The sequence below is a fragment of the Zootoca vivipara genome, chromosome Z (genome assembly GCF_963506605.1).
Source record: "Zootoca vivipara chromosome Z, rZooViv1.1, whole genome shotgun sequence".
Lineage (NCBI taxonomy): Eukaryota > Metazoa > Chordata > Lepidosauria > Squamata > Lacertidae > Zootoca > Zootoca vivipara.
The window spans coordinates 33260623-33274862 of record NC_083294.1 but is presented as its reverse complement, the minus strand read 5'-3'; the positions used below and the strand labels follow the sequence as shown (position 1 = coordinate 33274862).

The window sequence follows — 14240 nt, the reverse complement described above, 5'->3', positions numbered from 1 at the left end:
AGAATATATAACTTTATATCACACATTAAGATCAACCTATATATTGATAGCATTACATGTAGTGCCATTCTGATGCATTCAGTTATACTGGTGTCACAGTGAATCCACTTTAAAGGCTTTTGCAAGTTTTATGATCTCATCCAAACTCCTTGACTGAAGGTATAACTTCAAGACTCATTAACTCGTTTCTGACTGAAATGTTCACTTTACCAGTATTAATACAAGCAATTAAGCCAGAATTTCTTCTGGCAAAAACAATCACAGCAGATGGCACCTTTTCTCTCTATTAATTTTCGATTGGACATGTACTTTGGCTTGTTCAGTCATGTCATAGTCGTAACATAACAAGGATCATTCAGGCAAGTACAATGACAGCATTGTATGCATGTATGGTATTGGAAGATTTCACCAGCTTGCAGCAGTCTGTATAGAAAAGTTACACTTCTGGGATGTCTGGGCACAGATTTCATATATAACTTGCTGTGCTGCTAAAAATTAAATGGTGAAAAATGAGGCTCAGTTATCGCTCCCTCTTAGGAAATACTGGCCAGTAGCTTTTCCCAAATAATGCTTGCTTTTAATCTTTTAGCTAAACATGGTACTCTCTAATACATGGTGGTCCAAAATGTGGCCTGAGATCTGCCTGTGGCCCTTGAGGCCTTTTTGGGCAGCCCTTGGCAACATTTAACAACCATTTGCCCTGCAGCCCTCCCACTGACACCCTGAAGCCAAGAGCTGGGTTTTGGGAAAGAAGTGTGAGAGACTGACAGGGTCCTCGAGTTCTCCTGCCTCATTCTCAAAGTCTAGTTTGCACTTTCCCAGCTTTGTAAATAAGCTGGGAGGACTCTTATGACCCTGCCAGAGCCTCACACTCCTTCCCAAAGCCTAGCACCTCACTTAGTTGGCTTTGGGAAGGCAATGAATAATAATATCTCTTAATAATAAGTTCCACCATCTACTGTGTTATATCTACCTCAAACACCAGCATTTAATTATAATGCACAGCTTTTGACACATACTTCATGGAGGTCAGTTTAAGTGGGATGCATTATTGGCAATATAGTTTTATTGTAAAGTATATTACTGTGTTGCTCATAAAATAAGTTTTTAGTTAGAATGTATATTTCCTTATTTAAGAATGAGTTTTTCCCCCTACTATGTTTATTGCTTGTGTGCATTGAGGAGGCTGAATCTAATAAGCTGCTTTTACCATAATTTTTAATTACAGGCAGCCTGCATGCAGTTCATAAATGCCCTTGTCACTTCCCCTGAAGATCTTGATTTTAGGATACACTTGAGAAATGAATTCCTGCGCTGTGGACTAAAGAAAATATTGCCAGTAAGTTATTTGCAGAGGTACTACTAATGCACTGAATACCATGACTGCTTGCCTTATAATGATAAATCTTACACAAGTTTTTCATGCTGCAACCAAGTATGACTTTAATGGTTATTTATAATTTGTAATCATAGTGAAATGGGAGCAAAATGCGACAGCATGGTTAGTTATCCTGTTCATCTAGGAATTTATCAGTTTTTAGTATATACTGTATATTGGATAAGTAAAACAGACATGGAGATTTAGGTTTTAAATCCACCTTTGCATGAAAGACTTTGCTGTCTGGAATTGCGGTATTTAAGGATCAACTCCCCATCTTCAAATGAAGAGCAAGATAATGATAACAAAGCATTTTGCAATTATTAATTTATTATTTATCATAATTTTGCAATTATAATCTTGTGTTCGCTTTTAATTCCAAGAAAAAGGTGCCGTCTGTAACAAAACAATACAAGTATATTGAGTATATCATTAGAATAATAGAATAATAGAATTGAAGAGTTGGATGGGACCCAAGGGCATCTAGTCTAACCCCCTGCAACCCCTGACAATGCTGGAATTTCAACTAAAGCATATGTGACAGGTAGTCATCCAATCTCTGCTAAAAACCTCCAAGGAAGGAGAGCCCTTCCCCTCCCAAGGGATACTGTTCCACTCTCGAACAGCACTAACTGTCAGAAAGTTTTTCTGTTTAGTTGGAATCTCCTTCCTTTTGAAGCCATTTGTTCAGATCCTGGCCTCCAGAGCAGAAGAAGACAAATATGGTCTATCTTCCATGTGACAACCCTTGAGATATTTTAAGATGGCTGTCATATCTCCTCTCAGTTTCTTCTTTTCCAGGCTAAACATACCCAAGTTCCTCAACCACTCCTAATAAGGCTTGGTTTCCAGGCCCTTTATCATCTTGGTCACCCTCCTCTGTACACGTTCCAGCTTGTCAATATATTTCTTAAATTTTGGTGCCCAGAACTGGATACAGTACTCCAGGTGTGTTGTGACCAAGGCAGAATAGAAAGGGACTATTACTTTACTTGTTTGGAAGACTATATTTCTTTTGATGCAGCCTAGAATAGCATTTACCTTTTTTGCTGCTGCATGACACTGTTGAATCATGTTAAGATTGTGGTCCATCAGGACCCTTGGATCCTTTTTACATGTATTACTGGCAAGCCAGGTGTTGCACATATTATATTTGTGCTGCTGGTTCTTCCTGCCTAAGTGTAGAACCTTACATTTGCCCCTACTGAAATTCATTTTGCTAGTTTTGGCCTGGTTTTCTAATATGTTAAGGTCATCTTGAATCCCGATTCTGTCTTCTGTGACATTAGCTATCCCACCCAGTTTGGTGTCATATGCAAATTTTATGAGCATCCCCTCAGTACCTTCATCCAAGTTTTTTATTACTACATTGAGCAACAACGGGCCCAAGACAGAACCCTGCAGTACCCCACTAGTCACTCTTTTCCAGGATGATAAGAAACCATTAGTGAGGACTCTTTGAGTTTGGTCAGTCAACCATTTACAAATACCTCATCCAGCCCACACTTTACCAGCTTCTCCACAATTTTCTCAAAAGCCTTACAGAAATCAAGATACACTATATCCACAGCATTCCACTGATCCATCAAACTTGTAACACTATGAGAGAGAGAGGGAGAGAGATGAGATTAGTCAGGCATGACTTGTTTTTGAGAGACCCCTGTTTGGTGCTCACAGACGGACTGTAGAATTATCTGTTCTAGGACCTTTCCTGGTATCAGTGTCAAGCTCACTGGTCAGTAGTTAACTGTGTCTTCTTTCCCCCCTTTTTGAAGATGGAGACATTTGCCCACCTCTAGTCTGTGGGGACCGCACATGTTCTCCAAGAATTCTCAAAGATTATAGACAAAGGCTCTGAGATTACATCCGCTAACTCCTTTAGTAGCCTTGAGTGCAGGTCCTGGAGATTTGAATTCATTTAAAGTACCACCTCTTTTCCTATGTTGGGCTTTCCCCTTTTTGCAATGTTTATTCTGTCATCACCAGGTTAGGCATCACTTTCCTTTTGAGTGAAGACAGAGGTAAAATAGGTGTGTGAACAGTTCTGCCTTTTCTCTGTCACCCAATAGCAGTTCTCCATGTGGAGGACCTACCATTTGCTTGCCTTCCTCTTGCTTTGAACATAGCTGAAGAAACTTTTAAAATTCTTTTAAACCTCTCTTGCAAGCCTGAGTTCATTCTGTGCTTTGGTCCGCCTCAGCTTCTCCCTGCAAGTGAGTGTATACCCTTAGTTTGTGATTTCCCCTGTCTTCTATGTATTATATATGCCCTTTTTATGCAGCTGCACTGGTTTCTTCAGGTGCCTCCCACTTCTTTAGGTGCTCTCCTCATCTTGCCCAGTAACTCGAAGTGTGGATAGGTGGACCGAGGGCCTTTTTCCAGTGGGAACTCATAGGAACTCAGTTCTGGCACCTCTCAGGTGGGCTCCAGCCCCTCTCAAGTGGGCTCCATTGCCGTTCTATGCTCCTTTTTCTAGAAAAATAGCACTGGGTGGACCTCAAGTTGCTATACCTTCTCTTCCAGCAAGACAACCAGCTTGCACTTGCTGCAGGTGTAGTTTTGCATGTTCTCAGGCTGAAGACAATCATGGCACAGGTTACTGCAGCAGCCCCCTCAATGCCCATGTCTCTTGGTTCTACACACAGCATGAGACAGCATTGTGGGCTTCTCCTCCTCAAACCCTCTCTCTAAGCGCCCTCACAAACATACCTGTTTATAACTCCTGGTCATGAGAGTTTCTTTCTGGATTTCTTTCTGTAGTGCTCAAATTAAAAGTGTAGCAGCCCTGCCTTCCTGCTATTGCCACCATTCCTATGGTCCATGTTTGAACTTGCTGCCAGGCTAAGATGGTAGCATCCATAAGGTTCAATGCTTGAAGAGAGGGTGTGTAGGGAAATCACAGAGATGAGTTTTGCCAAATGCTGAGAGGGAGGCACAACCAGCTGGGGAGTTCTAGGCAATTTTCATACCCTACCTCTCCACTTTTTCTTGTTTCCTTTCTTACTTGTTTTAGTACTGCCTGGACATTGAGAGAGAGGCGAGTGGGAAACTGGGAAGAGGAAGCTTCCCCCTCCTCGTGTTTTTTCCGGCCAGCTCGTCTTTGCTCCCTTGTTTCATCCTTCATGGATTAAGCACAGATTAAAAACTCAACTCTGGAGACCCAGGGATTGCCTGGGGAAGTGGCATGGGAAGACCCCCTGAGGATCCAGACTGGGGTGGGTTGGTGGTGTTGAAGACGGGGCTGTGCTTGGCACGGCCTTTCTTCCTCCTGTTTGGCTTCCACCGGGAAGGTTCACCACAGCATAAGGAGACGGGAAGAGGCTGGCAAGTCTCTCTCATGGATCCTAAAGAAGACCACCCTCCTACCAGTTAGCATTTTAAAACATTTTACAGTATATTTAAAATACATACTATTTTTCTAAAAGATACTCTCAGAAATTTTTAAGAGGAAGAAGGCAAGACAGACATAGAAAATGACAGCTACTAGGTCCCCTAAAATAATCTGGTAAATAAAGAATGTGTTATTTACCAGGAACAGCTGGAGCACAGATAAAGGGAGTGAATTGTTTGCACACTTATTTACTAATGCAAAGGCACTACTGCCATACATTAAAGATATATGGTGGCAGGTGGTGACCCAACTCTCTATTCTGATGCTTCACAGAGGGCTCCATGGACAAAGTGATGAAGGTGAAATCTCATTGCATGAGCACTGAATATAACCCAGAATTAAGTTGGTAGAATGCCCTCATAGTTGCCAAGTACAATATTTGATTGTGATTCTGAATTCTAAACAAGCTGTGAAGGAGAAAAGTTTATTGAAGCCCATATAGAAGGGAAATCACAAAATGATAGAAGAAGACATGGTTTGTTGTGGTAATACAAGTCTAAAGCTAATCTGGGTATAGTTTGTTAGTGGCACAGTTTACATTCCCCAAATCATATCCTATACTTGATAGTCATGTTGGATCTATTTGTGTGAATTGAAGTTATAAGTGTACTTTGACTCCTGTGCAAGCTCTGAAAATCTCCTAGAAGTTTGTAATAAATATTCCAATCTCCAGTATCCATTTCATCTTCCTGATGCCATGATGGTAGAAGAACTTCTTTTCTTATTAGTCAATTTAAGTGTATATAGAATAGAAAACTATGCTCTTGTAATTTTCTGCTATAAGCAGCTCCTATAAACAAGTAATAAGAGTTATGACTCTTAGACCAGGATTTAAAAGATCTCAAACAGTAGCCCTCTGCACCTATGGCACATAGAAAACAGCTTTTGGAATCCTGGGTAGCTTCCAATGCAGTTTGTGATATGTTAGTCTAGCGAAATGAGAGCAAAAATCGTACTGGCTTTGGTTCTACTAAGTAACTGAATATCAACCTCAGTTGAAAAAACATGTAACATATTCTCTGTTTAGCTTGCTGTTGTGCTAAATTTATTCCATTAGTATAAAATCAAGATATACTTTCAGTTACGTTCTTTTTTTCTAAAAGCCCAGTATATAACTGAACAATACTTATATCTAATTATTGGTTCTACATTTTCCAAGGAAAGCTGAATTTATTTAGCTACAAAAACAAATGGGTTGCTGAAAGCGCACTTCCATAATAGTATGAGATGGGTTATTCAGGGCCACCCCTATACTGTATAAATAGCAGAAGTGACAATAACTTTCTTGGGTAAGTGCTCCTTGCAGCATCAGCCTTTAGCATTTTAACACGTGGCTATAATTTTTCCCAACACTCTCTTACGACATCGAACACTTGGTATGTCATCAAGCAAATGCTGCAACCATAATATGGTTCAGTGGGGAGAACTGAAACTTTTATCATCTATTTTCTTAGAAACCTTAGCATTTTAAAATATTATAACCTCAATCCTCTGTTGAATTATTTCACTGCCAAAGAAGAATTAGATTAATTCTATTTAATGAGTTTGACTTTCCCTAAGGATTGTTTATATAGACCATAGATTGAACTCGAGGAAAACAAAGTAGTTTTGTGAGGTGATCACACCTTATTTTCTATAAATTGTGCTTCCTTAGAGAATTTTTGAAAGAGTTATGGTTACTATATTCCAGGGGTCAGCAAACTTTTTCAGCAGGGGGGCCGGTCCACTGTCCCTCAGACCTTGTGGGGGGACGGACTATATTTTGAAAAATAATATGAACAAATTCCTATACCCCACAAATAAGCTAGAGATGCATTTTAAATAAAAGGACACATTCTACTCATATAAAAACACCAGGCAGGCCCCACAAATAACCCAGAGATGCATTTTAAATAAAAGGACACATTCTACTCATATAAAAACACCAGGCAGGCCCCACAAATAACCCAGAGATGCATTTTAAATAAAAGGACACATTCTACTCATGTAAAAACATGCTGATTCCCGGACTGTCTGCAGGCCATATTTAGAAGGCGATTGGGCCTTAGTTTGGGAACCCTGTAGTATATTCTTTCAAAACTTGTGGGTTCTAAACTGCAAGTGTTACCTTCTGGGTGTGACATTACTCTATTTTTTTCCTATTTCCCTGTTTTAATATAAAAGGACTCTAAACAAAATATGCAGTGTTCCTGTCCAGGGTTCCAGCCAATCAGCCATGCCCTCTTCCTGGATACTCCATTCTATCTTTCTACCCATCCTGGCTTTCCATTTCCCTCACCCTGAACAATTAGCATTCTGTGTTCACTGAGCATGCTTAGTTCTCACTAGGCTGTTTGGGTCTCCCCCCCCAATCATCCCCCCAAAGATATCACCACCACCACCACCACCACCATTAATTCATTTTATATACTGCCCTTTATCAAAAGATCTCAGGGCGATGTGCAACATTAACACATTTTACAGAGCACAATAATAAAAACATAATAAGCATAATAATAGATAGCATAATAATTAAATAAGCGTAATAACACCCACCCATCAAACCAATTATTTAATGTCCAAAAGCTTGGACTATTTTTGCCTGGTGCCTAAAAACATGTAATGATGGTGCTTGATTAGGCATCCTCAACCTTCGGCCCTCCAGATGTTTTGGACTACAATTCCCATCATCCCTGACCACTGGTCCTGTTAGCTAGGGATCGTGGGAGTTGTAAGCCAAAACATCTGGAGGGCCACAGGTTGGGAATGCCTGTGTTAGATGAGTCCCTTTGGGGAGAGCATTCCACAAACACGGAGCCACCACAGAAAAGTTCTGTTCTTGTGTTGACATTCTCCTAACCTCTCAGGGAAGGGGTTGCATAAAGCAGGGCCTGGGATTCTTTATGTACTTCTACAAGCATTATGGTTCTCCCAAGCAGTTTTGGCTACATAATGGTGAGACATTCCCCCAGAAGTTTGGCATCAGAATATAAGATGTGATTGAGCTAGCATGTTTTCCTTTAGTCTTTACATTATTCTCTATTTTTGCTTATTGTTTATATAAATTATGTCGATGGGCTGTGCACTTAACTGTAATCATATCATACTGTTGTGTGACATGCATATGCTCCATTGAAATGCTCTCTTAAAACTGTCTTCTCCTTTGCTTGTCTGGTTGTAGTCTCAATTTACAATGCTACTTGTCCCATTCAAAAGAGGAAGTCAGTATAGGTGGTATTTAATGCTAGTCCTACTCAGAGTAGACCCACTAAAATTAATGAACCTAACTTAGTCATGCCCATTAAGTTCAGTGGGTCTACTCAGAGTAGGACTAGCATTAAATACCACTCCATGCTTGCTCAGGTAGTTGGGACTCTAGCAGATATCATTTTATATATATATAAAACCATTGTTTTAAAATTAGTATAAAAGGTAAAGGTAAAGGACCGCTTTTTGTTCCCAGTTCCAATTAGTTATACCTATACTAATTTTTTTTAAGGGACAGTTAAATCCAGTCGTGAATGACTCTGGGGTTGTGACACTCATCTTTACTGGCCGAGGGAGCCGGCGTTTGTCTGCAGAGTTTTTCTGGGTCATGTGGCCAGTATGACTAAGCTGCTTCTGGCGAACCAGAGCAGCACATAGAAACGCTGTTTACCTTCCTGCTGGAGGTAACAATCATTACTTTGATGTGCTTTCGAACTGCTAGGTTGGCCGGAGTTTGGACCAAGCAATAGGAGCCCACCCTGTTACGGGGATTCAAACTGCTGACCTTCCGATCGGCAAGCCCTAGGCTTAGTGGTTTAGACCACAGTGCCACCCATGCCACTTAAAAAAAATTAGTATGGGTATAACAAACTGGAACTGGGAACAAAATGGTGTATTTCAATTGAAGTTATCATTTTTCCTGACTAACACATAAATATAAGAGAGGTAGTTAGGAAAATAACCATATTTTATTATTGAAAATTTAAAATAGTTGTTGACTCTGGCAGAAAAAATGTTTATTAAAATACATCAAACTAAAGGCTTGCTTTTGTTTTGTATTTGCCACAAAACTTGAAAAGTTAATAGCACAAAATACGTTACAGCCAGGTTCTAAAGGAATTTATAAGGCATATAAGGAAAAATTATTTTCTGTTGGTGTCTAGATTCATATTTTTATTTGGTTATTTGAAATTCAATCTGCAGTCATAATTATGTCCTAACCTTTGGCATAATTTAGACTTTAATTTGAATGTGCAGTTAAGGATCCACATTTTAATGAGGGAATATAGATGTGTAAAGTGAAGGTGATAGATTAGTGCAGATAATCAGTTGCTTACTCATTTAATAAAGCAGGGTGTTGGTAGATCTGATCAATTAAGGAATGATAGGAACAACTTTTGCACAGACAGGTTTATAGTGGAACATCCTGATTGGCAGATGTTCACCCTTAATTAAACGTTTTATTCTACAAATTCAAGTCTTCTTATTTGTATGTAGCTTTCAAGATAGTATAATTAGGTTTTTAGTGAAAATAACATTTGGGGTAAATTAAAATAAGTTTATTAATATTTTAAGTGTGTTTCCAAACTTAAGGTCTCTTAAGCTTGAACTAAGTTTCTCTGCTTCATTGAAATAGTGGCCTGGGTCAAATAGTAACTGATTTGGAGGGATAATTCTTCATTCAGTTCTAGGTGTTGGATAATGATTGTGAGCTTTTCATTGAGCTGAAATTCAGGATAACTGAATAGCAGGACTATTTCAAAGTTAAGTAGATTGTGGATACTTAGAAATCTAGAAAGAAAAAGTTAGTATTTCTGATAATGTTTCTCAGCCCCTTCATAATACATTGCAGACCAAGATCCAGCAGGCTTTCTTGTGAGTAAAAGTGCCGTACTGATTTCTTAAATAACATGATTATTATATACTGCTTTCTTTTTGTTTGCTATTGTTTGCATCAAAGTAATGCTTTCATTTTGCCTGCAAGAGGTTTTATTATTTATGCATAATGCATGGGAAAAGTTTGACTTTCTTTGCATCTTCTTTGCATTTATACATCTCCATATTTATTACTTAAAAGCAAGATAAGTTTTTAGTGTTGCATGGTTCAATGACTTACAGGTCTCTGCCTACTTGATTCTTCTGGTATGAACATGGGATAGTCATCATTCCTCAATACAGTGAGTTCTGTTCTATGTGGCTAACTGTGGGCTCCACATTGCTGACATTTTTGTTGTAGGCGCCACACCTGGTCATCTTACTTCTCCTATTATCGTCTTTGAATGTCCTCACTTGTGATTATCGAATGTCTTTTGAAATCTACGAGATAAAAGGGATCATAGTAAAAGAACTTCAAGGTGATATATTAATCCCAACAATCTCTAGTGTGGCATGCTGTAAAAGTTTGGATTTTTCTTTTTTTCTTTTAAAACAACAACAACTTTGATGCATGCTGTTTTTACTGTGTTACAAATTAATAATTACTCTAGTATTTAAACACTAGTGGCACCTAGGCAAAAAATGGTTTTATATAAATACATGAATACTATGCAGGATGCAGAAAGCAAAATAGTTATGTTGTGAGGCTTAAAGATCATCATATGTATGTTGTAATGATACAGTACATACATTGCAATTTGATAGTATTTTAAATCAAAACAAAAACTGGTAGAAATCAACTACTAAACCAGATTCATATTATTAACAGCCAATAATTGTTCATAGTTAGCATTTAAAGGAAGGGTGGAATACAGCTCCACTGCATAGTCAAAGCTGCTTAGAACATAGTACTCTTCAGCCATTGTGCTTTATACTCAGTATGATAGATATAATGTCAATCATTTCATATGTCTTCATAATCTATGAAGGCAGAGTGATTGTTCTGATGTAAGGTAATGGGATATGATCATATACATACACTCCTTAGGTGGAAGAGTTTCACCCTTGTAGGACCTACAGCTGGGAATGAAATACATTTCCAACAGTGAGTGCCACCCAAAGACAGATACTCACCATGGGTAGTCTTGAGAAATGAATTTGTCACAGCCAGACCACTCTCAAAATTCAGAAATTTAAATACCATCAACACCTTTTTACATAAGGTCTGACAGTCTATAATAATAAAAAAGCTCATTGAAAGAGCTCTCTATTCTGGACAGATATGCACCATTGTAACCTCATTTGAATTAGAATTGTTCAAATTGAGACTTTGAGGTTAATGTGAACAAGCATTATTAGTGCAACATATAAAGATGCCAGTCTACTGTGATTATGCAACTGAAGGCAACACTTTCACATAGTATTTTAGTTTATGCCTGTTCATGGAGAATACATGAGCAAAACCAGTTCCTTAATGAGCACAGTACATGGAATAGGCATTCACGGTTGTAATGGCAGAGTAGGAGCAGCAATTTAAGCAGAATTCTCAATAAGCCATACTTGGGACTGTTGTGCTTGAATATATCCATGTGCTTGATTCAAATGCAGTCAGTGTTGCAAGCAATTTGTATCATAGCTGCATGACTCTTTCAAGGTATTTTTCAGCTGCTGTACTGGATCAAGTTTTTATTTGATCTAGAAAGTTTTTTAATGTTTGTATGCCTATAAAGTAAATAATAAGGTGAAAATTTCTGTTACACTGTTGCTTTGTCTATGGTGTAACATGTACATGTATCAGCAACTACTAGTCCTAAGTCTGTATGTATCATACTGTGGCGAAACATATTTCTTTCTTAAACATAACAGAGGATGAGAAGAACATATGGTGGTTGTAAACTCAACATATGACATTCAACTATGTGGTTATGCTTGGTTGTACTGTAGGTATAGAAAAGATTTAAAGTATGCCATTAAGATAAGTTTTATGATAAACTATTCAATTTATTTCATGGAATAATAGGATCTAAAAGAGAAGGAGAATGAAGAACTGGATATTCAGTTGAAAGTGTTTGATGAAAACAAAGAAGAAGACTTAATTGAGTTGGCCCACCGCCTCAGTGACATCAAAGTGGAAATGGAATATCCTTTTAAAGGACTGTATAATTTTCTTAGAAATGAATGCTTGTAGAAAGTAGCTTTCTGCAGTATGCTAGGTATTATACTCTAATTATTTGGGGCATGCATGAGGAAGTGGAGAATATGTGCTGGCATGTTATTTCGAACTGGACATAGACCAGTTGGCACTAATAATACGTCAATAAGACACACATACTTTTGGAACTTTCCCCTTGATTCACAAAAAGTACACCTTATTTAAACAGATAACTGTTTCTCATTGAGAAGCTATAGACTAGGGGTAACTATTGAAGAGTGTGTGTTGAATGCCTGGAAATAAAGTATAAGGAGAATTAGAAGCAAGAGAATTGGCCAGTTAGTGGAAATCAATATGTAAAATTCAGTATCCCCAGTATTTCTTCTGGACCTCATTATCTCCTTAGGGTTCTGAGGTCACAATGCTGCAGTAACTGTTGTGGTCACAACTAGTGGAATTACCTTGCATGATCTAGGATAGCATTCTTCAACTGGGTGCCCAACAGATGTTTGGACTACAACTCCAATCAACTCTAGCCAGTATGGCTGTACTAAGTGAAATTGATTGGAGTTGTAGTAAAATAATAATAATTTGAAGGGCATTCATTTGGAAAAGGCTGGATATTATTTACCAAGGATTACACCTAATGGTTTTGTTATCTTTTTTTTTCTCACAAATTTTATCCCCTTCAGTCTGTGCCTTCTTGACTTCCAAATTTTTGGTTCCCAGTCCTCCAACCCCTTCCTACTTGCCTGCCCATTTCTTTTCCAGTTTTGGAAGTTTGGCAGCTAGTCAAAATACAGGTGAAACTCGAAAAATTAGAATATCGCCGAAAAGTTCATTTATTTCAGTAATGCAACGGAAAAGGTGAAACCAATATACCGGTTCATGACATGCAAAGCGAGATGTGTCAAGATATGTGTTAATGCTTTTCATTTCCTAAGAAGGAGCCATAGCCAGGTAATAGAAGCAGCGTCAAAATCAGTATGTCTAAACCAGGCATGTCCAACTCCCAAGAGACTGCGATCTACTCCCAGTATTAAAACAAACAAACAAACAAACAGAAACAAAGGCACAGCTTCCGATTGACAGCAGGAGCATCCTGCAGCCAATCGGAATCCTCAGAAGCCACACCAGACATTCGGCTTCTGAGGCAAAGTTCGCAAACCGGAACATCTACTTCCAGGTTTGAGCGTTTGAATTCTAAGTTGGTTCATGAACTAAGCTGTTCGAAAACCAAGGTACGACTGTACATCTGTATTTAATAGTGAATTATACGCTTCATGTTTGTGAGTAGCAGAAAATCAAAATTCCACGAAGAGGAATACAATGGTACCTCACAAGACAAATGCCTTACGCAACGAAAAACTTGCAAGACGAAAGAGTTTTGCATTGCGCGAGAGACTAGCAAGACGACGAGGTTTTCTATGGCCACCGCTTCATCTTGCGAAGTGTGGCCATAGAATGTAGCGTGGGAATGCGGCAAAGTAAGATCAGCTGTCAGCGCGGGAAGCTGACAGCTGATCTTCCTTTGCCTTCTTGCCACGCTACAGCTGGTTTCCCGGGGCTTGCCAGGGGGGACAGAGCCGAAGCACTTGGGGAAGACAGGAGGCGGTAGCCCCAGCAAGCAGTGCCGTGCTTTGGCTCCGTCCCCCTTGCCTTGGCAAGCCCCGGCAAGCAGCGCCCGCCACGCTTCGGCACCGGGGGACAGAGCCGAATCGCGGCAGTGTGGGGGCTGCCCTTGCCTGTCTTCCCCGAGCCAAGGGGAAGACAGGAGGCGGCAGCCCAGGCAAACAGCACCACACTTTGGCTCCGTGGCTGCCACCGCCTGTCTTCCCTGAGCCAAGGGGAAGACAGGAGGCAGCAGCCCCGCTTTCTCCTGCTCGCCTCGGCAGCAGTGGCGCTAAATCAGCTGATTCCGGGCCAGCCTGAGGGTGAGCGCAGCACGAGGGGGCAGAGCAGGAGAAAGCGCGCGGCAGCTGCGGCGCTGAGGGGGCTGTTCCGGGCCGGCCGGAGGGTGAGCGCCGCACGCTTTCTCCTGCTCGCCCTCAGGCCGGCCTGGATCGGCCCTCTCAGCACTGCAGCTGCCGCACACTTTCTCCTGTTTGCCCCGCGCGCTGCGCTTGCCCTTGGGCCGGCCCGGGATCGGCCGCCTCAGCGCTGCCGCCGCCTGGCTTCCCCGAGCCAAGCGAGTAAGCGCCGCCACCGCCAGTCCCCCGGAGCCCATAGGAACGCATTAATTAAATTTCAATGCTTTCCTATGGGAAACGGTGCTTCGCAAGATGAATTTTTCGTAAAACGAATTGACCGGTGGAACGAATTAAATTCATCTTGCGAGGCACCACTGTATTAAGAATAGTAATTCATTACATGAATTGTTATTTTGGGATGTAAGTAGATACTTTAGGTGTGAAGAAAGGCTTGTGTGCTGCTTTGCACACAGAACAAATTTTAAGGGCTCTTTAGGCCTAATCTTC

General features: G+C 40.2%; 1 protein-coding gene across 7 annotated transcripts in view; it reads left to right on the top strand.

Annotated features, from left to right (window-relative positions):
- Window positions 1–14240, top strand: part of DIAPH2 (diaphanous related formin 2) — a 352029-nt gene that overhangs the window by 68687 nt on the left and 269102 nt on the right. For all 7 annotated transcript variants that reach the window (XM_060270211.1, XM_060270210.1, XM_060270208.1 and 4 more), the window contains 2 exons: window positions 1229–1339; window positions 11632–11750. In XM_060270211.1, coding sequence (XP_060126194.1) covers window positions 1229–1339; window positions 11632–11750 — 230 coding nt within the window. The remainder of the gene's footprint in view (window positions 1–1228; window positions 1340–11631; window positions 11751–14240) is intronic.